This window comes from Charadrius vociferus, unplaced genomic scaffold, assembly GCF_000708025.1.
Source record: "Charadrius vociferus isolate BGI_N301 unplaced genomic scaffold, ASM70802v2 scaffold228, whole genome shotgun sequence".
Taxonomy (NCBI): domain Eukaryota; kingdom Metazoa; phylum Chordata; class Aves; order Charadriiformes; family Charadriidae; genus Charadrius; species Charadrius vociferus.
The window spans coordinates 3,016,818-3,044,792 of record NW_009649864.1 but is presented as its reverse complement, the minus strand read 5'-3'; the positions used below and the strand labels follow the sequence as shown (position 1 = coordinate 3,044,792).

Sequence of the window (27,975 nt, the reverse complement as noted above, 5' to 3'; positions counted from 1 at the left end):
AGCTCTACTCTAATATCACACTTTAAATCTATTCTTTATGCCACAATCTCAGTCTTCATTATGTTCAAATTCCATCGCAGATAATAATCACATGTGCCATACACCCATTTTTAGTCTTTTCTCAGGCTTTACAGAGAGGTTTTTTGGGTTGGTTTGGGCTTGATTTTTTTTTTTTTTTTTAATAGCATCAAAGCTTTCTTGCTGATCATTTGAAGATTACTCAAAAGCTCTGACAGATTAAACTGCCTCAGCTTGAAGATACTACTTTGCAGAGGAACGCATTCCACCCATCTTTGGTGGGATTCTGGGAAAAGCAACAGAATGCCTTGTTTCCCTCTTCACATTCTGACTTCTTCTCATTAACACCTCCATTCACAGTTTAAAATAATGCGGTGAATTACCTATTAACTGGCAGGGCTAAGGAGCATATGTATGTGCTGTCCTGCCATCTCACATCTGACAGATGGCAGAGCAGACAGTGGGAGGCAGTATCAAACTGCAGCAGCTAAATCTGCAAGAGTTACATCATATTCCCAAGAAGGGAAAGCCATCCTGGTGCTCTATTTTTCTTCAGAATATTCTTTCATTTCAGCAACTGAGGTGTAGGTCTGATACAGAGTGAGACTGGCATATCAGAGTAATTACTTTTTCAGAAAATTAAAAGTAAAGCTAAAATATCTTTATGTTCCCCTTTTTAAAAGCATGAACATCAAGCAATTAACAACCTCCAACCATTGTTTAAAAAAATACGGTGATAATTTACAATAATCAACGGTCTTCCAAGAAAACAGACCCAGGAAGCCTAGACCTGAAATTTAAAACTTGCTAAGGTTGCTAAGCAAATGGAGAACGATCAGCCTTTTCTAGATAAGAAAGTCTCAGGCTCTCGCTATAAAGAAGAAAAGTCAGGTCATCTAAGGTGTTAGGTACTATGTTTTATATTTTTTAATTTTGAGAATATCAAATGGAAAGATTTAAAACCCCAAACCAGAATACTTTGTTTCATGAGCAGTGGAACTTATGAAGCCCGATTTGATCTGTTTTGTATTTTATATCCTCAACCAACAGAACACAAAACTGCTCAAATAAAGGTGCTGCATCTCTCAGTGAAGGCACAAACCTGAAACTCTCTTGTCTATTAAGCCACTGAAATTTAGGAAAATTTACAATGAATCACTATCAGTGAGACCTTTATCTTTCTGTCAAAAGGCTGATCTTTTTTCTAACTTAGAAGTCTTTTAACCAAACAGAAAAGACACGAGCTGCAACGCCTAATTTCCTCTAAGGCCAATTTCCCACAGAGTACAAAGTAAACATAGCATAACTTAAACACATCCTCTTCCCAGCTCCCCTTGATCCCATAAGCCCTCCCTGCCTCCCCCCCCCAACTTTATGAAATTTCAGTCTTCATGAAAACAGGGCTAGTGTGCCAAAATTCTCTCCCTGCTGCTAGCACTGACAATGCTTGACTCCAAAGGACACACCTTAGGAGGATGGGAGAACAAAAAAGGAAAAGCAAACAACCTGCATTTTTACCACTTCAGAGGTATGTTTGCTGTAATGGTAGTTATGCACCCTGTTTTTCTGGTGGCTCATTTTGTATAACACTGAAGAATATTTTCAAGCAAGTAAGTATAAGAGAGATCATTACACATTTTCTCCTCCCTTCTGCTGAGCAGTCTGAGTGAAGCCTGACATAAACAGCTCCGAATGACAAGCTATATAATCTCAAAGTCTGTGCCCTCTATATTCATGTAAATAAAGCCATCCTAATAGCTAAACAGAGCCACAAGTAGTACCCTTCTACTTGCAGTAACATCTCGTACTCTAGACCAAAGATCAGAGTAAAAAAAACAAAATGAAAACACACACCTGCAAAACCCCCAAAACAAAAAAATCAACCTCCCATGGGTATAACTGGGTACGTAATTTGCTTTTCACAACACATGAAAAATTGCAGTGAAAACCACTTCAGTTGTTGAATAAAAAAAGTAGTATTAGCCTATGTGCTTCACAAAAACATCAGTCTACCATCCCCAAGTACTTCATCATCATCACTAAGAAAACTATTCTGGGAGCTACAGAAATAAGTAAGCCATATTTATACATGCTTTTCAATCTACTTCTTTCTCAGATCACTACAACCCAGGACCTCCGCATCCCGTACTGCCCCAGCTTCCTCTCAGCCCTCCTCAATACCCTCTGGCTGCCTAGCTGGGGAAGTGAATATTCGTATTGATGTTCACTTTCACAGTCCCTCCTAAAACAGATACAATCCAGACACTGCCCATCCTTCCCTGAGGTGGAAAGTGGCATTAATTTGGGTCTCTGTTCTACATAGCTAGCAATTCTCACCAAGTCCTACAAAACTAAGTGTCTCTGCTTCTGTTGTGCTCTAGTTCGTCATTCTCACAAAGCCCTGTTTTCTTCAAAAGTCAAGCTAAAAAATCCCCCCATATATTCATTTCTAAATAAGAATCTGCAACAGATGCTTTTGATGAAATAAACTAAATTTATCATTTACAAGATTTATTCAGACATTTGACTATGTCTTACAGTTTTGAGAAGAGGCAAGTTCCTGCTCTGAGGCTCATCAATCCAACCTTACTATATTACACCTTAGAAATGGAACTTGTTATACAAGCATTTAATAAAAATGTTCCCTTTCCCATCACATCTTTGCTTAGAAATGTAAAAAGAATTTGAAGGACGTCTGCTGGCTCTTTGAGGAAGAAAGCAAAGAAACCCTTGCATCCACGCTACAGAATAACATCAAATCCATTTTAGAAATTAATTTATCTCGTATCTTTTGAAAAGGAGACTGATGCTTAACAATAAACAATTGAACTAAGCCACAACATGAATATATAGCTTAAAGACAAGACCATACTGTAAATTAGCCCAGGACACTTAAAAAAAGAAGGGTGAGGGTGGAGTGGATCGACATGGCATAAGCACTAGAATTACACAGAATAGAGAAGAACCAGATGATAAGGTAAATGCTGCTCTTGTCAGAGAGAAAGAAGATTTGAAGCTACCAAAAGGGAAACATATTATTTTATTATTATTAAACAGGTAACTTGTGAAATTCATTGCCCTAAATGTTTGGCCTAAATAATATGTTAGCAAAACCAAACAAAAATTAGACACACACATATATATGCATGTCTATCTATATATACTCATACATAAATGAGTAACCTCCAAAAGAGGTTACAGAAGATGAACAGAATGGTACAGTAAAGTCCTAATCCCTATGCCAACTACGAACTTCACAAACTTTCCAAACCAAGAACCACTCTCAAATCCGAGTATTTCTTGATCACTCTCCTAATTTTACTGAAAACACTACTCCTTATTAATATAATTCAGTGGCAGTAGCAGCACACAACTTATCAATATCTCTTGGAAGAGTCTTAAAGCACACAAAGACATTAGATTTATTTTTCATTAAAATCCACACTATCGACTCAAATCTACTGCTAGAACTTAGCAAAAGTACACCTCAATCTCCACATACATGCCTGAAAGAAGCTGATAATACTACTGCAAGAGGAATACAGTTGTTTCAGAACAGGTGACCAAAAGAGAATTGTTCCATAAAAGCAGCTCGAAAAAATTGCTATCCGAATTTAACCTCAAAATACTAGTCCAAGTGCCTTCACTGACAGTGTCTATGGCAGTGCTCTATCAGTTCCATGCAAGGAAACTCCGTACCCTTTAGAACCTTGCATATAAAAAGCATTTTAAATTCACTGAAAGAATTGCCAAACAGACACTGCGTGCCCCCAGAAAAACACTGGCGATTGAGAAAGCAGCCAAATTCTGTGCCAAGATTTATTACACTGACCGAAGTGCAGACTTTATTACCATTAGTTGCCTCTGAAAGTTAAGAAAGTATATATTGTCCTCAGCCAAATGTATTCTCCCCATAACTGTTTGATGGAGGACGATAATGCAGGCACATAAAGCAAAAGTTATGAAATTATGGACAGTTAGGACCTCTTATGCAGAGCAAACAACATAGATATTCAAGAACTCATCATGAACTCCGTTTTACATAAATGAAGTCTCAGCAAGCTTATTCTCTTTCATAACTCCTCGTTCATCAGCGTCAAGTATTCCAAAACAAGCAATCAATTAGCAAAACCCAGAGATATAAATAAGCTACCAAGACATGGGAAAATCCACGATCCCGCATCTCCTCATTAACCATCCTTAATGCTTTCTGAACATGTTTGACATCTAGAGTTGTATGTAATCCTCACATACTCAGAAGTTCTCATGAAAATAACTTCTGTAACAGTAAACACTTACGGCTGATTTAGATAAGAAGCAATTTTCAGAATAAGCAACATCTTTCATGCTATAAATCCTTAGAATCTTTGAAGAAGCTTCAAAGTCTCTGATTTGTAGAAGGACCTCAAAATTTGACTGAGTTCATATTTATGTTAACGATACACTGTTTTCTAATCGCCCTGAAAATTCACCCCAAGCTACAAAGTCTTGGGAAAAAACAGCATGTCACGCATGGTCAATAGTTTCTTGTAGGCTTAATAGTCAGCTATTTCAAAAGATGCTTTCTCTTCTCAGTGTAGTGCAGACAACAGCTAAAAGGACTAAGACCTTAACCCAACTACTACACCAGGCAACTGGTGTCTAGTCACCACAATGAGAGCTGGAAGACTCTCTTACAGTTTACAGTCTCCTCCTCTGGAGTGGACTAGAGCACAACAGAAAAATAAACTAGGTCTAGCTGGCTAGGATTTGGATAGCCAGCACGGAGAAACAACGTGGGTCTGAACGGTTCACATAGCTCGTTCCAGCAGAACCCTCATCTGCCATCCTGTGCACTAAGTGAGGTGGGACTCTCATTCTTACCTCTGAATACAGAATAAAATCAATCGCTAGTAGTGAATGGGATTACTTAAGATTGAGTGTCAAGCTTGCACAGGTGATCTTAATTCTAATCTTCTAAATTTTATTTTTTTTTTCAAATTTTCAGGTTTGCAATCCACATGCTTTTTTAACAGCTAAACATATTTACCCTTCCTCTCTATTTTCATAAACACCTAGTCAAAAAAAAGATTTGTGGGGGAAAAAAGGCAACCTCTTTTTTTTTTTTAAATATAAGATTTCATTTTTACCAACTTAAACCATAACTAACTTTTCCTTCATGGATGTATCTAATTACTATCTTACAAAGAAGAGGAATCAACACTGGCAATGGGATTTAAAAGCACTGTTATATTACCATTTTGCAGATGTGCAAACATAGTTGATCTTTTTTGAAGATTTCAGTAAGATTTCTTAAGATAAATTGATACAGCTTAAGAACCATCTGTGAATTAAAGAAAAATTCAAAATAGTTCTCATTGTTAAAACACTTACCATATGTACTACTTCAGGGTAAATAGGTTCTGTAATCACATTGCGATTGTGTGTGATATATTCTACCATTTCACTTAAAGCTGCTCGTTTTACTTCCTTCCACTTTAGGTCACTTAGTGGATCAGAAACAAAGTCAAAAAGTACACAACATTGTCGTAACTTCTGGATAAAAAGCTTTTCTTGATCAGCAGGAGGAACATCTGAAAAGTGAAAATAATTGGTTATAAATTATACTGTAGTGGACTTTAGTCTTCTCCCCATTTTATTTCCCGAAATGCAGGCATAGCAACATTTAAGAACACAAGCGAACTTTCTGAATCTTCAAACAACTTTCAGGAATATAATGGTCCAGAGTATGAACCCCAGTAAAATACACTGTATATGACAGGATGATTTAACAGAATTGCAACAGTAAGGCACACTTGCCTTTGCCAGAAATAGGTGCTGCATGGAAAAAATACATACTTGAAAAAAATGTCTCAAGGAATTCCCCAAACAGCTCAGTTGGTGTACAAAAATATTATGCCACATTTGCAGAAATATCCTGTTTTTAATATTAGAGATAAACGGGTGGACCTTCAGTTTCAGCATTAGATTTAAGCCAGAGTCACTTTTCAAACCTGGGACCTGCCACCTCAGAAAATACATTTTTATATCAAGTGCCTCCTACAACATACAGTAACTACATTTAGGCACAGAACAACTATTCAAGGTTTTTTTAAACTTCATTAATTAAAGACATTGGAGCAATGCATTTAGGATCTTCAACTACTTGGTCTATTTGTAACACTATTTTGAATGTCTGTTTCACGTGTACAAGTGTTAAGACTTGCACTTGCAGGAGTCTGTCTGGTTAACTGGGCCAGCACTGCAAAATTAAACAACACTGGCTTTCTAGAAGAGACCATACTTAATCACCAAGATGAATACAAGATATGAAAAAAGTCACAGTAAATTTTAAAACAAATTGAGTAAATACCTCGTTTGATATTTACTCATTGTTTAATCATCAATCAGATGCAGCTGATAAGAAACTATTTTGATTTCTCTCTTCTGTGATACCTATTAAAATATTCCACAGGCTTCAGATATCCTGAGACCAGACTCCCTCATCTTCAGTAACAAATTAAAAAAAAAAAAGAAGGAATATTTGCACTCTTTTGATAATACTCTATATTCACTGTCTGTATCATTGTTATAGAGACACTTAAACTTTTGAGACAAAGGTTGCCTTACCTTACACAGTCTTTGTGCAGTGCTATTTTTATTGTTTGACCTAGGTTATAAAAAAATTTTAAAGTTTTTACCTCCCAATTTTCACTTCCTGTGCTTTACACCTTAATCCTCCCTGCTGAGCCTCCACAATTAAGTATTTAGTGCTTGCATGTAAAGTGAAATTAGATTGCACAGTTCAAACTTCGTACACAGAATCAATAAGCAAGTAAACCAGCATTACTTTTGCCATCAGCATTTTCCAAAATAATGAATCTTCAAAAAATGTAAAATATACTTACATCAACATAAACCCACCAATTGCAATTTGAAACTAAAGTAAGCCTAAATCACGAGTCCAAATATAGATGTAGAAGTTTAAAGTTTAGGTTACTGCTAAGAAAAAACTAATACTAGACTGCTGTTTATAAACGTTCACATGTTGACAAATTAAAATACCTCCTATGGCCAACCTTGCAATAGTTACAAAACTACCCAGCTTTAGGCTCGATGCCACAAAATTCTGCATGTGCTTTATTTTTCGCTTAAGTAATCCCATGAGCAGTTAAGACGACTAATGCATGTGAAATTACAGATCATTACACACAGCAAAAACTCTCAGGATCAGGACCTTAACTTTCAATACTTGGGAAATACTAAAGTAACTGGCCAGAGGTAAAGAAAGCGGTACTGTGTTTTGACAGCAGCAAAAATTCACGTCCAATTAAAATGGCCACATAACTGCGGCACTAAGCTTTAGACAAGAAAGGTGAACACACCATAGAAAGCCTGTGTAAATTAACACCATAACACACTATGTTTCTGCATAATGACTTTTTTGTTAGATATGAACTGCTAAGACATTAATAGCATATTAAAAACAGAGTAAGACTAGACTGCCTTTGTAAATATTTCTGCAGTTTGCTCCCACTGCTTCCAGTTGATGACTTTTCTTCTGCCTTAGAGTATCACAAAATGCTAAAATTTTCTTAAATACAAGCAGCAAGAGCTACCACCAAAGTATTTCAAGTGCTACTACTGAATAGAAACACACAGAACCTGACACATGAACGTACAGTCTAATAAACTAAATGTCTGATAGATATCTACAGTCCAGTTGAAATACAATGAGTTGCTCTCCTTTAAGTGCCTGACAAATTTCTTAACATAACAAAAGCTGGAGTAGTTCCTCCCTCCCCAGGAGAAGGTGCTTTCAAAAGTACTTCTGTTACAATAAACTTAGAGGACATACTTGGTTTAAAATGTCTGGCAATTTTTTTTTTTTTTTAAAAGTTGTGTATACTGAATTGCTGTGAAGATTAATTCCAGAAAAAAACCTGTAAATTAATGGCCCTGAAGAACATACAGAATAAAAACGTATCATACATGAAAGAAACCATAACTAGTTATGGACTTCAGTGTCACCAACACACCCAAGGAGAGTGAAGACTTCAAGAACTAGAAAGAAGGCGCATAATGACAGGTGTCCTTAAACAGAGCAAGAACTTTCTGGCAAATAAACCAAAATTCCTCTCCAGTCTTCCGAACAAACTGAAGCTACTTTAAGCCACAAAAATTTTGTATCTGAATACACACGCCTTTGTCTATTTGGATTAAAAACTATAGCAATGAATAATTTATCCTGGAAAAAAAAAAGAGTATTTAATCACGTAGTTTGCATACTGAAAGCCAGCCAGATTTATGACCTGAATGTAGACAGTCTCAGATGCACAAAGTGGTTGGAGTGGTTACCTTTTAAACTGTAAAACGGAAAGTGGTTCAACCTGAAGCATAACAATACAATTTCACTTAGGGATACTGTGCTATGAATGTATACTCCACAAAATCCAAAGCTGAAACAGAGACTACAATCAAACAAGCAGTGGACATACAATTACAGTGATTTACAGTACACTAACCTGAAAGAAGAGGAAGCATTAAAGCTGTAATTACTACTAATCTTGGAAGTTAACAACTGACAACTAAGAGGGTCAAGAAACACCCTCACAAGTCAAGTCACCTCCATGGCTGTATATTTTGAAGTGGCTTAACTATTTTAAGTACCTCAGTCATCCTTGTTATTCTAGCAGAGAGAGAAGTTCTTTTTACAGACTGAGAACCTCACACATTTCTAACGAACTGTGTTTTGTTTGTTTGGGTTTCTTTCCCCCTCTAGGACTGTTCATCCATAGCTTTCAAGCACCTGGACCTCAAATTTCTTGTGGTACTTGGCTGGAGTACTTGCCATGAAATCAAGACCACCCCTACTTCTAAGATTTGAAAGGATTATTTCAGTATGACAAAAAATAGAAGCTGGCTAAGAAGCTGACTTGAGTAGATTGTAATTTTTGCGCACAGAATGTATGCACACCTGCAGAGCAACTCTGAGAACTCATATATTATCTTCAACCACACGCCAGGGACTATCTGGTTACATTCTTTCAGCTAACTGCATGATGACTTCTACTTCAATTAAGCTATCATCCCCGACTTCCAGTTCCCGAAGTAGTTAACTGATATATTTGAAGAGAGTGCCATTAAGTAAAAGTTCCCATGATTGAGCAAGTCTGGTGCACCATTCCCCAACGACCATGGGAAGGCTTTGGTTATTCAGAAGCTACTCTTCACAATTATTCCAAATACTTTGGTATTTGATGCTACATTTGGTGCTATTCACTGAGCAATGTTTTTAAGAAAACAAACAAACCAAACACCCCCTCACAATCACAAAAAAGACGTCTCCCCTTCATTTGCTAGCCACTACTTACAACATTTTCACATAATTTGTTTCTGAACAGTAGCGCTAGTATGATCTTAAGACTCTAATCAATCCAAACACTTATCCCTATCAATAATCATACTTTAAATGAGTACTGTTTCTGGTTGTCTACTGGAACAGGCGCATAGTTTTTCAGAATCACAAAGAATTTCAGTGTTATGTTTGGACTGGATTTCCAGCAATTACTGACACAGATTTACACAAATATCATAATGGCATATTTTATGCCTGAGTCTACATTATTTATCCTACTGTCCTTTTTGTAAGACAGAAAAACACCCTAGAAAAAGTATCAAAGGAAGGCAGGTACTATGACAGCAAGGTAAGCTTCTGGGCCAGAGGGACCAGCTTTTGTCTTTGCTCAGGTTTTTCAGAGTTTCTTTCTTTCTTTCCAGTCCCAGGATAACTGTTAAATCAATTTACACAAACAACTTACAGAGATGCAACCTCTACCCCTTCTAATTTAATGGTATTGATAAAGTAATAGCTATTCAGCTTAAAAATCTTCAATATCATCTTAGACTGTGTCCTTGCCACATAAACTTGCTGATGGGTATAAAATATGTTTCTTTGCAATGTATCATTGATATCAGTTGTGCTTTTATTATCAGACTAACTATACCAGTATCTCACTCTGTGAAAGGCAGCACTTTCAGTCCATACTGCAGTTTGAACCAGCCAGGGAAAGCCCAGGTACTCAGCTACCGACTGCCTTAGCAGAACACAGATGATTTGTTGTAAAAGCTAAAATTTAAACAGTCGACTTTGTATGAAAACCGATTCCTTGGAGGCTGTGGGTATGCCTTCAGCTGTTCTTACTGTGAGTTAAAGGTAAATGAGCCCACTGCAAACGAACTGTTCATACAAGTAACTGTCCTCCCTCCGTCCTTGCTTGCTTCTCAGCCAGGATGCGGTACCATTCTGCACCCAGACTATAGCATCCTAAGAAACCACTGGATTTTTTTTTTAAGGAACAGCATAGCCAAAGAACTAAAACATAGTTATATTCTAACACATCAAGATTTTTCCTGTCTTCATGTTAAAACAAATTTTGTCTGGTTTAAGAAAATTAGAAACAGAAAAAGCAAAAATAAACCAGAAAACGCTGAAGTTGTTTTTAAGTGCCTGAACATATGTTCAATGTTACATGATACATGAATATTTTTGCATTGTCAGATTGTAGAGAACTTACTGTTCTCTGGATAACATTTTTATTCCTCTAAATCTAAAAATTAAGATTTTTAGTTTTGTATTGTAATTGTGTTATAACTGGGCACTGATGATTGATCCATCCCCTTTTTCATAGAAGCCCATTTTTCTATGCCAATTTAATAGTTGCTGAATGGAGGACAAAAGGCAAGGCAGGGTAAGTAGGTGACCCAGAGATGTCACACAAAACAGCTGTTTTCTAGTACAGATTGTAACTGAAATAAAGCTAGAAGTTTGAAGTTTTTAGGCTGTGTCCTGACAGGAAGAACAGTTGATACAATTTGTATCACAAAACACAATTTGTGGTCAGTAAAGCTCACTACGTTACACCATTGTGAAAGCAGAAAACAAGAGACTTGTTAATAATTTGCAGAAAATACACACAGAAGACAAAATTCATCTCATTTGTGTGAGCACTTCCTTCCTCATATAAAAAGGCTCAGCAGAGGTACCAGTTCTGTTGGGCTGACAGCTCCCCATTTTGTTAAAAGAAAAACAACTCTTTTTTCTTTAAAACTATCAGATACCCACAGCCACCAATCAGACTACGTACACACACATCAGTAAAAAAAAAAATCTCATTTTAAAAGAGCAGCTAGATTTTTTCATACAGAAACACACTCAGAGGTTTAAGTCAAAGAATACACAGACCACCACGTAGAGGAGAAGGAGCACGTGCAAAAACAAGGTAATAGAAAAAAAGACTATCTAAAAGTCACATGCTAAAAGTAACCGCTTCCTTAAGACACTGGTCTAGAGCAAAAGTCCGAGTGTGTAAGGTGACTCCTGCTCGCAAGTAGACGATACATCTCATGAACCATGTCTGCAAGCCTACTGAAGGGCTAGGGTTTTTAATGATAAGGAAAAAACAACGTTTAGCTGTCAACTAGGGTGCTACCCAGAACAAATCATCAAGTATATTGATAACATGGTCCCTTCTGCTGGTCAAAAGCAAGTATTAGGGTATTTCAAATCTGATGTCCATTGGAAAAGCAAGCAGCAGAACTGGCACGTTTTCCAGAACTAGCAAGCAAGTCCTTAAAAAAAAGGAGAACATAAGACGAACACAGAAAACTAGAAAGAAGATTACAAAAGCTTGTCTTACATTTGGTAAAATTCCATTTAAAAGATTTACCTTATTTTGAAAAGGTTAAATTACTATCCTAATCCAAAGCAAGGAATACTTTTCTGGGTTGCAGAACATCATTCTTATTGCACAGTTTTTACTGATTTTACTGAAATCATGACGACAATAATTAATACTACTTAGAGATGACACTTCCAGTTAACAGTTATCCTAATACATGATATTGGAAATAAGTGGGCGGCACAGGAAAGAAATCTTCCAATTCATGGAAAAGTTTAATTAAAGCTATTACTTCTAGAGGCACAAAAAATAAAACTGCAATGCAACGCAAGAAAGTACTATAATTATATACAATATGCAATACATTTTATACTATAACTAGCAACCCTGGGAGAGGGAGTTTGGCCGCAGGTAACTCAAAGCAGGCAAGATATTGTTGTATGCATCCATGGCACTAGAAAATACATGAAAAGTACTGCTGTTTATATTGTTTTATTTGGAACATTATTGAACATGTAGAAACATTTCTTTGCCAAAAGAAACGCTTAAAACAAGAAAAATGACCACAGCAACAAAAGCCACAGGAACACTCATGGAAAAAGAGAGTGCTTGTATTAGACTCAAGAGAGCACGATAATATAAACATTTTAAGTGGCATAAAAGAGGAACAAGCTTCCGCTCTTTATCTCACTATTGAAGATAAAGGGATGCACGTGTAAGCAATGTAAATTGTAAAGATAGAAAGAACGAGTTCTCAACAGCTTTTTTTTGGGGGGGACGGGACTGGATAGGACGAACGACACTTTACACATTTCCTGTCTGCAGAAACAGGACACTGAAGATCAGATGGACTTTCAGTCTGATCTACAACAACAAAGCTTACAATTCCCAAACAACTCCTGATCAATAACTAAAAATATTGTATAGGTACTTAGAGCTTCCATAAGGATTACAGGAAAACACTTACTACTCCAATCAGCTATTATCATAGTAAAGTTGTTTTGTTCAAGGCCAGCTCGCAGGTGAGCTGAGAATGGTAGGTGGATGCACAAGGGAAGCTCCCAATCTCAAGCAGTACTTGTACAGCGGACTGAAACTTCCAAAGTGTGACCCTCCTCTGCATCAGCTGCTTTTATGCAGCACCAGAATGCTCAGTAGCAGTCCAGGCATTCAGGAGAAGGGGGAAATGAGAACCAGCTGTCATTACCGGCTATGTCCTCTCCTTTGCTTTCAAGGAACTGAGCTGCTGCCAGAAATACCTTTTGGCTGTTCTTCAGCTAACAGAAACTTGTAATTGGAACGAAAAGCTACCTTTCATTTCCCCGCATTTGGAGAAACTGCGCTGTTCCCAATTGCTGCTGTTTCACATTTGGTAACGTACCTGAAAAAGACTGGCACCCAAAATATGAAAACTACTTCCCTATATATTGATTGAAAATAAGGTTTAAAAGCAATGCTTAAAATCATATACATGTGGCACATTTTCTACCTAAAATTCAAAACCAAGCCACATTTTACTTTATTTTCAAGTAGTTCAAATTTTTGGACATACAAATACTCCAGTGGTTATACGTAAAGAAATTTTATTTCCAGCAAACAAGTCCTGGTTAGTAGTGAATATTCAAGCTTTATTTTTTCAAGAAAGCAATAGCACTGACATTGCTTCTATGCTGCTCTGCACTCTGGATCTAGCCATAACTCCACTTAAGATAGAAAAGTTATTTTACCTGTGACAGCTTGTGTATGAAACTAGTCTTAATCATGATACAGAAGTGCGGATGGAGGATGCAGGAGCAAGATGGTGGAATTCATTAAGGAGAAAGGTACACAAATTTTAAAATTTTCAGTTTCTACACAAAGAAATCTCTGGGCTAAATTTTCATTCGAATGAGTGGCTTTTCACTGGATTATGAGACTTTTAAAGCAATAAAATTTTCCATTTAATGAAAAAAAAAGGGGGGGGGGGACGACACAGACTCAAATCAGTCATTATCAGACTAATTAAACAGCAACAGCAAAAAATTAAGAGCCATCACCCAAGAAAAACACAGCTTAAGAGAGCCTGAAAGGAATGAGAAGCGCATGTTTTGTCAGTCCTGGCGTGAAGCTCAAAACAGGTGCCTCCCAACACTAATCCCCTCCAGAGCTGCAGCCCAGTGCTGAAGGCTATTGCGGGGGGCTGCTATGCCCTCGCTACAAGATCACATCGTGGTTTTGAGGACAGAGAAACTAAGTAATGACATTTAACTGTCAAAGATTTAATATGGAAGGTTTTAAGGACTGACTGGTACTGAAGTAGAAGAAAAAAGCCTGCTGTCATTTTATACTGTTTGGCATAATTTTTACATACTAAACAACCCAAGGCACTGAAATGACTTCCAATAACATCTTTTCCAGGTGTACATCATAAGTCTAATGATGATAAAAGTAGATCAACAGTGAATAATCAGTGCACCTAATTATCGAATGATTTTTCAAAAGTGGACCAACACCACCCTGCACCTAACCTCCTGCTTTACAGTCTCATCAGAAGTCAACTATTTTCTTAGAAGCCATATGAAATTTTAAAAAACCTTGAGAATATATTTGTAATAATATTTAAGAGAAATAAGGATTTTTAGACTATATGAAAATGTTTAAAACCAGAAAATGAAGAGTAAAAGCGATAACTGTATAAATACTTTAAAGGCAATGTACCATAAAGAGGAAAACAGGAATGCTTATACAGGAAATGACAAGTGAAACAAGCTGAAGTGGGCTTGAGCTAATGAAATAAAAATTCCACCTGAAAATTAGGGAGAAAAATGACAGGGAGGATAATCAAATAGACAACGGAAGAAAAAACTGTCTTAACAAGGGTAGAAAGAAACCAAACAGATAAAGAACTCTCAGTAGAGCTTTTTGGCATACATACAGTTAATATGACACCAAAACTAATTTTTGAACACAAAGCACTTACTAGAAACCAAAGACAAAAATCCTCAATTTCCTAGCTGTTACAGTGTACTTGAATCCATTCTCACAGTGTAAAAACAAACTTATTATGCAACATCTTCAATTGAATTTGAGAGCTTTAAAATTGTTTGCAAATACATTTAACAGTCTCTCTGAAAAAATGAAGCACTGCTGTGGTGGGAGCAGACTTCAGTTACACTACGGAACATAATTCAAGTGCATGGTGTAATTCAGAAGATTTATATTAAATAAATTGAAGAAACCCATGAACCACTGAATAAACTCTGCCACTTTGGACACTTGGTTGAAATAAGTATCAGCTAATCAAGCCTAACCTTCTGCTCTAAGCAGAAGTGCTGTTTCCTGAAGCACACCCAAACTCCATACACCAACCCATAATTCTGGTCAGATACCGCTCACTCAGTAACTTGCCTGTTACGTTACCTGTCACACACCTACAATAAATCTAATTCAAGGAACAATCAACCACCGAAATGTAAAATACCTTGGTTACTTCCCCAGAGTGTATCAGCCTGCTTTCTCCTCTCCCCAACCCTGTGCACATGCTAAACCCTGGGGGTTACTGCTTGCTTTCCATTAGATGCTTCTAAATGACCAAATAGGTGAATTTAATGATGACATTTAGAATAATTATTAACAGACAGCACAATGTGCTGGTTTTGGCTGTGCTCTGTAGTGATTAGTGATGTTTAGCCTGGGAAATCTGTTGTTAAAACACTGACCTTGAGCTTCACCTGTATTTGGGCTATGTACTGAAGCCATTACTGCACTTGGGGTACCATCTCATGGAGACAAATCACAGTTATACTTCTTCTGAGGTTTTTTGTGGAGGAAATACAGAATGGCACCTTCACTACCTTCTTCTGTGTTGTTTTCTTTCTCCCTCACATCTTGAACATCCTTGGGTAGTTAAAATACTATTTGTATTTCTTAGAAATATTGTTTCGGTTTTGTCTAAGGTTAACAAGCAATTTAGGAATATGGCCCAGGCTCCGTGAGAGTATGGTAGTGGGTGGTAGGGCATGTGGGGAGAATATGGGCAGGTATCTAGAGAACTTCTCACCTCCAACGCTCTGGAACTTCACTCCTGAACAACGACAGGATCCTGATGAAGTGATAGAATGTTTGAAAAAACCTATGCCGTGGCTATTCCAAAGAGGCACAACTTACCACACTGTGCTGGGCCCTGGCCAGCGTCTACCAAACACTGCTTGATATTATGAAGCACCCTCAGAGAGAAGAGAGGGAAAACATCGAAGGTGGAAAGCTGCTGTGTGGAGTCCTACAGGACAAGTCGCAGAAACTGCTGAAGGACCAGGCGAATCGAGTCAGTTTGCAGAGGTGAAAGCCATCCAGACTGACTCATGGATGGTGGCAAATGCTCTGTGGGGGTGGCTACAGCAATGGAAGCAGACCGACTGTCAGTGCAGAGGTAAACCCATCTGGGCTGCTGAATTATGGCAAGATATTTCTGCTCGGGTAAAGAACCTGGTTTTAAAAGTACGTCTTGTAGATGCTCACATACCCAATAGTTGTGCCACTGAAGAACACTGAAACAACGAGCGGGTGGACCAGGTTGCTAGAATTGAAGTGGCTTAGGTGGATCTGGATTGGGAACATAAAGGTGAGCTATTTATAGCTCCACAGGCCCATGACACGTCAGGACATTCAGGAAGGGATACAACATACAAATGAACTCGTGACTGAGGGGTGGACTTGACTATTGATGCCATTGCACAGGTTATCCAGGAATGTCAAATGTGCACCATAATCAATCAAGCTATGCAGCTAAAGCCTTTTCGGTATGGAGGACAATGGCTGAAGGCCTGTAACCAGTAGTGTCCCCCAGGGGTCGATACTTGGTCCAATTTTGTTTAATATATTCATTAATGACCTGGATGAGGGGACAGAGTGTATCCTCAGCAAGTTTGCTGATGATACCAAACTGGGAGGGGTGGCTGACTCTCCAGAGGGCCGCGCTGCCATCCAGCGGGACCTGGACAGGCTGGCGAGCTGGGCAGATAGGAACCTAATGAGGTTCAACATAAGCAAGTGCAGGGTCCTGCACCTGGGGAGGAAAAATGCTAGGCACCAGTATAGGTTAGGGGTGGACCTGCTGGGAAGTAGTTCTGAGGAGAAGGATTTGGGGGTCCTGGTAGATAGTAAATTGTCAATGAGCCAGCAGTGTGCCCTTGCTGCCAAAAAGGCCAATGGAATCCTGGGCTGCATAGGGAAGAGTGTGACCAGGAGGTCGAGGGAGGTCATTCTCCCCCTCTACTCGGAACTGGTGAGGCCACAACTGGAATACTGTGTCCAGTTTTGGGCTCCACAGTTCAAGAGGGACAGGGAACTGCTGGAGAGAGTCCAGCGAAGGGCAACCAAGATGATTGAGGGATTGGAGCATCTCCCTTATGAGGAAAGGCTGAGAGAGCTGGGACTCTTTAGCCTGGAGAAAAGAAGGCTGAGGGGAGACCTTATTACTACTTACAAATATCTAAAGGGTGGGTTGAAGAAGGATAGAGCCACACTCTTCTCAGTGGTTCCTACTGACAGGACGAGGGGCAATGGGTGCAAGTTAGAACATAGGAAGTTCCATTCCAACACACGGAAAAACTTCTTTACAGTTCGGGTGACAGAGCATGGCACAGGCTGCCCAGGAAGGGTGCGGAGTCCCCTTCTCTGGAGATTTTCAAAACCCGCCTGGATGCAGTCCTGAGTAATGTGCTCTGGGCAATCCTGCTTTAGCAGGGGAGTTGGACTAGATGATCTCTAGAGGTCCCTTCCAACTCTGAAATTCTGTGATTCTGTGTGATTCTGTGATTTAGATTAGGTATCAGGAAGAAATTCTTTACTGTGAGGGTGGTGAGACACTGAAAGCGCCATTGCCCAGAGAGGTTGTGGGTGCCCCCTCTCTGAAAGTGTTCAAGGCCAACCCGGTCTAGTGGGAGGTGTCCCTGTCCATGGCAGGGGGGGTTGGAACTAGATGATCTTTAAGGTCCCTTCTAACTATTCTATGATTCCACGATTTTATTTCAATTATTAAACTGCTCTTATCTTAACCCATGAGTTTTCTCTCTTTTACCCTTCCAATTCTCTTTCCCCCCCATCCTGCTTTGCAGGGCATATAGAGTGAGCAAGCAGCTGTGTGGTGTTTAGTTGCCAGCTGGGATTTAACCACAACAGTTAGCTACAGTTCATTTGGAAAATATTTTGGAAGAAAAACTGATTACACCCAAATGGCAGACAACACACATTTTCCTTAAACTATGGCATTTCAAGTTTTGATCAATTTTGTTCAAGTCTTCTTTGTAATGTGGCCCAAACAAACATTTGAAACACCACTGACATTGTTATGCTTTCACTTTAAATACAAAAGCAACACAAGAATTCGGTTCTGTGAAGATACACAGCTCGAAGCTTTAATCCAAAAACATGAATTAAAAACCTTCCATAATACTACTTAAAATGAAAATGTATTTCAAATTAGCAGACTGCTACAAACAACTCGAAAAGTCCCAAATGAATAGTTTCCCCACTTTTTTTACATCTTCTAAGATTCATACACAATTTTTTCTTTGTGTAACTTAAAGGAAATATTTACTTCATAAAATTCAGATCACTATCAGTAACGAGAGCAATTATGAAAACTGACATAAAACTGTCGCTTCCATTACTGATAACAATCCAGAGTCAGACCATACCCCTAATTTTAACTGCATTTGAAAAAGAAAACTTAATTGGCAAACTATAGGAGAAATGGTGTTACATGATTTGTATGTGCTTTAAGTGGAATTGATTAAAAGAGATGCAGATATGGCTTTAAAATATCACCCACTCAGAGCATCATTTAACTCAGTTTTGTCATTTGAGACACAAGCATGCAGGCAGAAGCTAAGCACAGGCTCCATTATGCTTTCAAGACCATACTTTCACTGTGTCTATCCTGGGCATACAGGTTAGAAGATAAAATCCACCACCAGAGGAACATCTTGTAGAATCATAGAACGGTTTGGATTGGAAGGGACCTTAAAGAACATCTAGTTCCAGCCCTCCTGCCATGGGCAGCGACACCTCCCACTAGACCAGGTTACTCAAATCCAACCTTGCCGTAAAGGCCTCCAGGGATGGGGCATCCACAACCTCTCTGAGCAACGTGTGCCAGTGTCTCACCACCCTGACAGTAAAGAATCTTGTCTGCATATGATGTAAATATTCCTATATCTAGTAAATATTGCTGGTGCTCACGTAAATCTGCATGGCTTACAATGCACTTTCAGTAGCTAACAGTGTTTGATAACACATGGAGAGAATTAGCTGACTCTACAGAAGTTGAAATTATTTATTAAAAGCTTTGAACAGAAATGGGAATAAACATTCTCCTCGGAAAGAGATGACACTGAATTTTAATATTAAAATGTATTTCATAGCAACAATCACAAACCAGAAGATTTTTGATGCATAAATGAATAAAAATTGAGGAAAATATGCATTTACACCAATGTAATTTTGCTTCCTTGAAAGGGCACGCAAATTACACCATGAGTCAGTAAATGCAACTTAGAAATTCCAACTGACTACCTTCCTATAATTTCATGGAATTTTCAGCTCAACAAAAAGTCCCCTCCAGAGGCATTTTTACCATCACACCCTTAGAGATTTTAAGTGCAGCCCGAACACTTAACATCCTCATTGTTTCCAGCAGCAGCACTTATATAGACAGTCTTCATACGGGCAAAGGATCTATGTAAAGGTAAAAACAACCCAACAAAGTGAAGGAAGAGAAATGACAGAATGACAGAGCACACAGAGCAAAAGCAGTAACAAGGTAAAATATATCCTCCGATACAAAGTGATGCACTGTAAGCAAAGAGTTAATAAAAGCACGTCACCATATTAAACACAGCAGGAGTGATAACTAAGCAACCTCCTTTAAATCTGCTCTTGGTCAAATACTAAAAACACTCCCCACAAGTTGCTTCAGTATATACCAGCAAAAAACCACCAGTCTATGCCTGGTTAAGTGCTGTGGCTATGTCTGACTGTCCTTAGAAAAAAAATCTAGCAAAACCATACAAAAGGCAAGAAAATAACACAGCCATTTGTACCAATATCAGTCATTTTGCAATTCAGATTATTATCTAATGCTAACTGATGAAACCCTTAACTAAACATTTCACAATCCTATAGATACAAGAGGCCTAGATTCATTAAGAATAGAACTGATGCTTGTTCTTATGGAAGATGGTCTTGATTCCTCCTCTTTGAGGCAACACTTTTAGAAAGGAACAGTGGATGGATTTCAAAGCTAACAATTCAGTGTACAACTGGTTACACAATGTTAAAGAGCAGCAGTGCCTGAGAACTTACTATGAGGATATCGGAAACTTTTGCTAAAATGAGCTCCAGGAGTCAGGCTGAGTACCAATGGAGTCTGGGTGGCTTGGTAGGAAGGCACAGGTATCAGCCCGAACATGCAGCTGTTTCTCAGCCCTTCAGATTATCAAATTATCATTGGCTCATGTGGGAGAAAAGGGAAGAATAAGCATTTTTATCTCCTTTAAATCTAAGCTGAGGTTTATCCATTTGATCCAAACCCAACAACAACTATGATCCACAAGCAGGACAGAAGATGCGTCCTGGAAATCCCACTTATTGGATCAGCAGGGGTGAAAAAAAAGTTTTGAAGGTCTTTTGCACAGAATATTTCCACAAAAGTAAAAAAAAAAAAAAACACAAACCAAAAACAACCCTAAAATTTTACAAGTAGCTGTAATTTTTTCATTTAAAATTCAGCAAAAGAGAAGTAGCACAACTCATCACTGCGATGGAAGCATCTCTGAAGAAAATTATTAAAATGTCTACTCTGTGTAACTTTCTACCCTTGAAGATTTTACTCACTTTTCACAACAAACAGGCACTGTGCCTTATATGTTTACTAAATTTAAATGTGTTGAAGGATTAAAGGAAATCAGTATTTAAATAAACATACATGCTCAGACCAGTGAAATTCATCATCCTTAAAAACACCTACTTGCATGGAAAATGCAAGATGCCTGTGAAGGTGAAGATTATCATTACACAGAAAATACTAAAGAAATAAACCAGACTCATTTTCCACTGCAGTATACACTAACAGCAAAAACACAGTAGCATAAAAGGTGACTATCTGAGATTTTTTAGCTATGCTTTCACAATTGGCATAGGCCAGTTTTATACTATAATAAAACATTAATACCCCAAAAAAGGCAAACTTAGCACATGTAAAGGAAAGGAAATTATAGTTGAAATTTTTACCAACTTTCTTATACTTTCCGAGAACTTGATAAATGACAATTATCCCTGGATTTTTAGACTTTTAACATGTTTTTATAATGCGGGAAGATTACCAGAAACATGTTGTAAGGATCTGTGGTAGAAATTACACCATTCAACATTTTCATAAACACCACAGAAGATGAATAGCGAGGTCATGCAGTTTGTTAATGCTGTATTCATTGTCAGTTTAAGGCTTGTTAAAAAGAGCTACAGAAAAATCTCATGATACTAAGCAAATGTATTCAATCTGTAAGATCTTTGCAAAAGCTGATAAATGTAAAGAAATGTTGGTGAAATAGCTGACTGAATACATTTATGAGTTCTAGCTTATTCAGAAGATACTTCTAGAGTTATGGATATTCTGTAAAATACACATACCTGCCACATTTTTTTTTACTACTGCTGAGCTCCTAACAGAATATTAAGAAATGAACAAAATGACCTTTTAGTGTGCCAATATTTTTAATACTGCATGCAGTACCAGTCACCCACCTATAACAGTTCGCAAAAACGTGGCAAGAACCATTTAGAACACTGTTACACCAAAAACTGAGAGTTAACACAAAGCTAAAAGTACTACTAACAGGCATGGCTGGCACCAAACATTAAAAAGTCCGCCCTAGTAACGGAAGCGGAAAAAAAAAAAAAAAAAGAAAAAAGATGGTTTACAATAAGAATATTGCTCTTTAAATTAAAAAGTACATTAAAATTGATATTTTAATATTTTTAAGTGACAGTAAGGCTAGTCATTTTTTGGTCCCACATGGAACGAAGAATGACAGAATCATAGAATAATTTTCACCAGAAGAGACCGTCTCATTTCTGCTAGTCTGATCCCCGACTCAAAGCAGGGCGAGCTAGATAAACCCGGCTGCTTATGGCATTGTCCAGTCAAATTTTAAGTATCTCCAAGCACAGAGATTTCACAGGCCCTTTTGGAATCTTGTTCCAGTGTTTAACCATTTTTACCATAAATTTTTTTCTCCTTGTATACAATTGCAACCGCCTGTGTTGCAACGCATATCGGTTACTTCTCACTTAAACATTGTGGACCTCTGAGAAGAACCTGGCCCTGTCCTCTCTACCCTCCCGTCATGTAGCTGAAGACAAGATCTACCCTCAGTCTTCCATTCCTCAGGTCAAACCAACCCAATTTTTTCAGTCTCTTTTTGCACATTGTGAGATTAATGGCTAGTGTTATGCATGCTGAATTTGGTCTGTATTACTTCTGAAGTGTGAGCTTTGGCCTCTGCTTCCCGTTTAATTACAAAATGGATTTTATTTTATTTTATTTTTTTTTTTTAGCTCTGAAACAATTCCTGCAAAGCAAAAGCCTTCATGATTTTTAGGAAATATGGTTAGACAAAAGTATCTTCAGGTCAATTATTTTTGAAGAAAAAGACTGCGCTGGGTTCTTTCTAAAACAAAAGCAGTGAGCTTTTCTCCTTTAAGAAATAAATTGCATACTTCAGGTTTAAATGCAATATGCAGCTCACTTAAAAGTTGTTTCCTCTGTTTACACATTGTCGAAAGGGACTTGACCTTTCGTAGCCAAGTATGAAAATATAAAGTAAGTGGAAATGCACCTTGCAACAGCTAGATAGCATTCGGTCGCTTTAAGAACCTGAGGGTAACTCATGGTGATCAGGTAACCTCTCAGAGCCAGATCAAAGGCGGCCCAAGCTCAGGGAAAACACCACTGACAGGTGCTTGAAGCTGTTAGCACCTAACCCAACAGAACAATGATCTTTCACCACCCTTTGACAAGAATGCAAATTTCTAGCTAAATACTCAGATATTTACATCACAAAAACATTACCACCGATGTTTTTAGCTCTGTAGAAAAGCACTATGTGAAGATGGAATAGGAACTACCTTCCGTGATCCCTTACTCAGGATTAACACACACAAAGAGCACACAGAAAGAATAGACAAAATTAACATCACTTACACCTTCTTTGAAAAAGTCAAAGCATCTTTCACAAAATCTGAAGTAACGTAAGTAATGACAATTCCAATCCTTCAAAAAAAAAAAAAAATTGCTGCTCCGGAAGGCAGAGGAGATATTTGGACAATGAGATATTTGAAACAGGTTACGGCCTACAGGAAGCATCAGTTTGAGTTAGTACAGTATCAGGGTGTTCTCACCCTCCTTCCCACACGACTTTCAGTATGTCTTGCAAAACACCCTGAAAATCATTTTTGAAACGCATGAACAGAGATTACTAATCCCAGCCAGTCAGCAACTAAACCACTGAAGTAACTTGTATATTCTGCTAATTCTGCCATTGCAGATCAGAGCATGGTTCTACCTATATTTTGTTCAAATACGTGTCTTGAGTTCATAAAAACATTGGCATTTGGGCTATTCGTATGTTGCTGATTAAACAGTATTAAGAGATTTTTCTTAACAGCACTTAACTGTATTCTTAAGGAAAAATGTGTATCCCCCCACATATAAACATTTACAATCTGCCTACAGAATGAATTACAATTATTTTCTACCTGAAACTGCACTTTGTACTACAGCTACAATTTTCAGCAAGACAACTCACAACAGTAAATATAAACTGGTAACTCTGAAGTCTAGTGACAAATGTTTACTGTTTGTCCTAATCCATGCTGCTTTTACAGCTGCTTTCTTTGCTTGAAGTGCTGAGATGGAAATCAAAAGGTCGCGATTCCTTCCCCCAGGCCTCATCTCATTTATGTGGATCCTCCTGTCAGGGCCTTGAGTGCACTTCCATCACCCTAGGGGTTCAGCTGCCAGAAGGGCTCCATAAGGAGTAAGATGCATCTTGAAAACACCATTCAGCTCTGCTTCTCTCCTTGTTGCAAAAAACTTAAATTCATAATACCTAATAACCCTCTTCTCTGTGTTGTCCTAATAGCATCTTCATAGCTACTGACCTGTCTATGCACAAAGATCCTCAGGGAGGTCTCCATGCAGATATCCAACGATACCATGTAGCTTTGGCTACAGCATTTGTTTCACAGCCAGCTCCAAGCCCGAGTCTCTACCCAGGACCACATACCATAGTAGTTATTCCATGGCCATAATGGCTGCTCAAACTGCAATTGTAATTTTCTTGGAAGCTTTGGTATCGTTTCAATACAAAGTAAATTTTCAGTTCACGATGAGAACCGGTGACAAGCAGCTCAGCTGACCATTACGCACTATCTTTGTACTCCAGAAAGATCAATGCAGCAGTGGTAGAACCTGCATTCCCTGGAAAGTCTGTTGCGGGTGGAATGACCAAGGGCTCGCTCCCCCAGTAGACCAAACACTCTTGCTGAGCGCTTTCAGCACAAGCAAATAACATACAGTAATGGCTCCATGCCACTTGCGTTCAGTGTGGATTAGGCTCTTTTGCTGCTTGGTATTTTCCGGCAACGGGTCCAAAGTCATCTTCTGCAGACCTGATTTCTACATATTGGTCTTGAACAACTGCCAACAGTCTATGGTTGTGACAAAGGGCATAGTCTCACAGTACCTGAACGAAGAAAGGAGAGCAGGTGTACCGACAGTGACCGAGGTCAGCCAACTGTCCAGTGGCTGCCGAACAAGTCCACAGTGAAGAGGCACACCAAGCCAGGTAGTCAACACATCAGGATCCAGATCAGCAAGGCACGTGTCTGGACAACCACATAGCTGCAACCTAGCTAGAGCAACGACCAAGGCCAAGGGCCTGAGCTTAAAGGCAACTCCTGAGTGAAAGGGGAACCCTGATAAGACTTCTCACAGCTCTTTCCACAGCAGGCTGACTCAAGATTACACGGCTGCACCATATCCAAGATGACCTTGAGCACAAGCAGACAAATGAACTACTGGAGGACGGGGTGTCTGGGGCCCTGACACCTCCTATCCTACAAATACCTACTGCTTCTCCTTACTGGTGATAGTGCAGATACCAGTGACAGCAACAGCAGTCAATAAAATTCTGACACCCTTATTTCCTATTCACAAGACTTGTAACATAAGTTTTAACAACCATCTGCATCTATTTTTCCAACTGTGTTGTTTTGGCAAAGCAAAACATTTATTGTCTGTAGTCCAGACAATAAAGCTGTCCGCAGTCCAGGAGGGGCAGGAGGAAGGGGAGGAAGCTCCCATCTCATACTGGATCAGAAGATTTCCTTTTTATTCTGCAAACTTTACATACTCTGTATATATAATCCAGGTACAGAAAGTGCTTTAGAATTAACTTTAAAAGCAAGACTGCAATTTTTATTTTCAAAGAAGTCCTGACAGTGTAGTCCACAAGGCTTCATAGATTTTTTTAAAAAAATAACATTAAGGCCAAATATGGTAGCTATGATATGAGTAAATTAAAATACAATACACCATCTCAAAATTTTAGTTTAAAGGCTATATGAAATCAGTGGTAAAGCAGTATCTTCTCTATTACAACAAACTAGATCTACCAGAAACAACTGAGGGGCTTGCACCCCCTCCTTTTGACACTGAGGTTTTAGCTCTTATAGCTGCAAAGAGGAGCACTTCCACTAGAAATTTAATCCTATACTGCAACAGATGATGCAGAAGGACAACTGTAAAAGCAGCATGGATTAGGACAAACAGTAAACGTGTCATTAGGCTTCAGAGTTACCAGTGAATTTTTACAGCTATTAATTTTATATGTATTGTTCTGTCAGGCTTCATTCTGGAGGCAGATCAGTACTGGTAACATCAGAGCAGCTACAGAGATGAGGTACAAACAAAAAAACCAAAGCAACTCCTGTATACATGTATGTATGGAAGAGATGCTTTTCCTTTCCCTGTGTCAAGAAATTCCTCTGGGCTGTAATACCAGAGACCCATCCTATTTCCTCCCATCTGAAAATGCAAAACAATCTCCCACTTATTTCTTAATTGCTTACAAGAAAGTCCACTCTCATCATCCATTAAAAAAAACAACAAAAAAACAACCACCAACCAACCAACAAACCAAAACACAAAACCCCTTAACCTCTATTTACTATTGTATTATTCAGTGCACCACAAATTTAGGTCTTAAGAAAGTAAATTTCAGAACAGTTTCTTAAAGTCCCTTGTTTCCACAATTCTGTATTTGACTGGAGCAACACCAGGGATAACATATTCACTGACAAGAACCATGTTATCATACAGAGACAAAGGATTATTAAGGTTTATCATTATAAAATTTCATCATTCTGATTCCAACCTTGGTTTGTTTTCCTGACTTGCACCTTTAAAAGATGGTGCTTCTCCCCTTCCAAAAGGCAGCATCTACCAGAGAATTAAGGTGATTTGCGCAGAGTGAAAAACGAAGGCCTTTCTACAGGTCAGGCAGTTGCATTTATATTCCCTTGACGACAAGCACCGGCCCTATTCTAACTCAAGGGAATTTTATCGCATTTCCCCCCCACTCACAGACCAAAATTAGAGTCTTCTAGAATACAGCCAGTCCCACTTCAGACAGAGGAGGATATGGCTCTTTTAAAAGGTAAAGAGAAATTCTTACTACATGAAAACCAGCGCTGCTATTTAAAGAAGCAGGCTTCTGAACAGTTGGTGTTTTTTAAACTTTCAAAGCAAAATATTTTCAGTGTATGGAATATCAATGAAAAAAAAATATTCTTTTCAGTCCTAACATTTAGGCTACACCAGTGAAAGCTGAGAAGCAAAGGTTATTAAGAACCGTATCAGCTGTGTGTTTTGCATATAAACGCCATTGTTCAAGGTGTGCTGATCCCAGCTAATACATGTTCTGTTTTCATAAAAAGTTCTAAACCAAAACCACCTTAAGGAAGACATTAAAAAAAAAAAAACACCAACCAAAAAAACCCCCAGCTTTGGTTGGTTAACAGCCAGCTAAAAGAATACACAAAAAAACCCCATAGCAATGCAAAATTTTACTAACTGCAAAAATACAGAACAAGAAATACACACTCTGTATCACACAAAAGTGTCATACCAACATGTATTTTCCCAAACAATTATATAAAATGCAGATTTGTAATACACCAATTCTATAAACCCAAAAGAACATATTCTGTGAGGAAATTTAACATTCAGAACCGCACAAAAGCGATAGGCACACAAGAGCTTGCTTGTTAAAGCTGAACTGCATCTCTTCTAGGAAGCGCTTTCTGAATACATAAAGGATATTTTCATAATAAATGTCACATCCCCCCACCCGACAGCACTCCCAATTCTTCTACAAGCTGCAGAGGGTTTTAAAGGCGCTCTATCTGAACGATTCACACAAAAAAAGGCTTTGAAACGAAACAAACGTTTGCCCTTATTCTACAGAAACTGTATAGCGATAACTTGGCCCTTCCCGCCCCCCCCCAGTACCTTTCTGGGGCAGTGACTTCACATCCTTTGACATCAGCACAGCTTGAAAGGGGGATGGGAGAGTTACGGCAGAAAGCAGTAAAACCTGCTTTTAACTACGGATTGCGATGCCTTTACGAATTCTTAAATCTGCCCCAAACGCCTTGGACAGAAAAAGGGTTTCGACCTCCGGTGGGTTTTGCTGCGGCTGTACCGAACGGGAAGGGAGAGGGCTACAAAGGGACTTCCTGCTGCCCGTACCCCAGCGCCACAATAGCCATTTATTAGCTGGCGGAGGGTCGCGATTCCCTCGCACACGCACAATAACTCACCTCTAATATGCAGAAGGGCCACGGGCTGGAAGGGCCCATTGGAATTGGCTGCGTCAACCACCATCCTGCTGCCAGCTCTGTTACATGTCAACATCTAGGCTCCAGCAGGCAAGGCAATGTATTCCTTAAGGCAAGAAACCAGCCTCCATTTTAGTTTAAAAAAAGACAGAAACTGAAGCGCTCTGCAGCTGGAGGGAACTGGCTAGTTAGTGATGTCAGCGGGCGGGAGGAGCCCCATTGGCTAACGGCAGCAACTTAAAAATGACAGGGAGGAGGCCGCAAACGAGCGAGCGGAGCGGAGCGGCGCGGAGGGGAGGGGAGGGGAGGCTGGAGCGGGGCTGTCACTGCGCCCCGCGGTCCCCCCCCGGGCCCC

General features: G+C 38.8%; 1 protein-coding gene across 2 annotated transcripts in view; it reads right to left on the bottom strand.

Annotated features, from left to right (window-relative positions):
- PPP2R5C (protein phosphatase 2, regulatory subunit B', gamma) overlaps positions 1 to 27,769 on the bottom strand; it is a 54,993-nt gene extending 27,224 nt beyond the window's left edge. Inside the window, exons 1-2 of one of the 2 annotated variants that reach the window (XM_009891044.1) lie at positions 27,603 to 27,769; positions 5,392 to 5,591 (exon numbers count right to left, since the gene is read on the bottom strand). In XM_009891044.1, coding sequence (XP_009889346.1) covers positions 5,392 to 5,591; positions 27,603 to 27,696 — 294 coding nt within the window. In that variant the 5' untranslated portion in view covers positions 27,697 to 27,769. The remainder of the gene's footprint in view (positions 1 to 5,391; positions 5,592 to 27,602) is intronic. The other variant, XM_009891045.1, reaches the window with a different exon arrangement.
- Between the last annotated feature and the right edge of the window lie 206 nt (positions 27,770 to 27,975).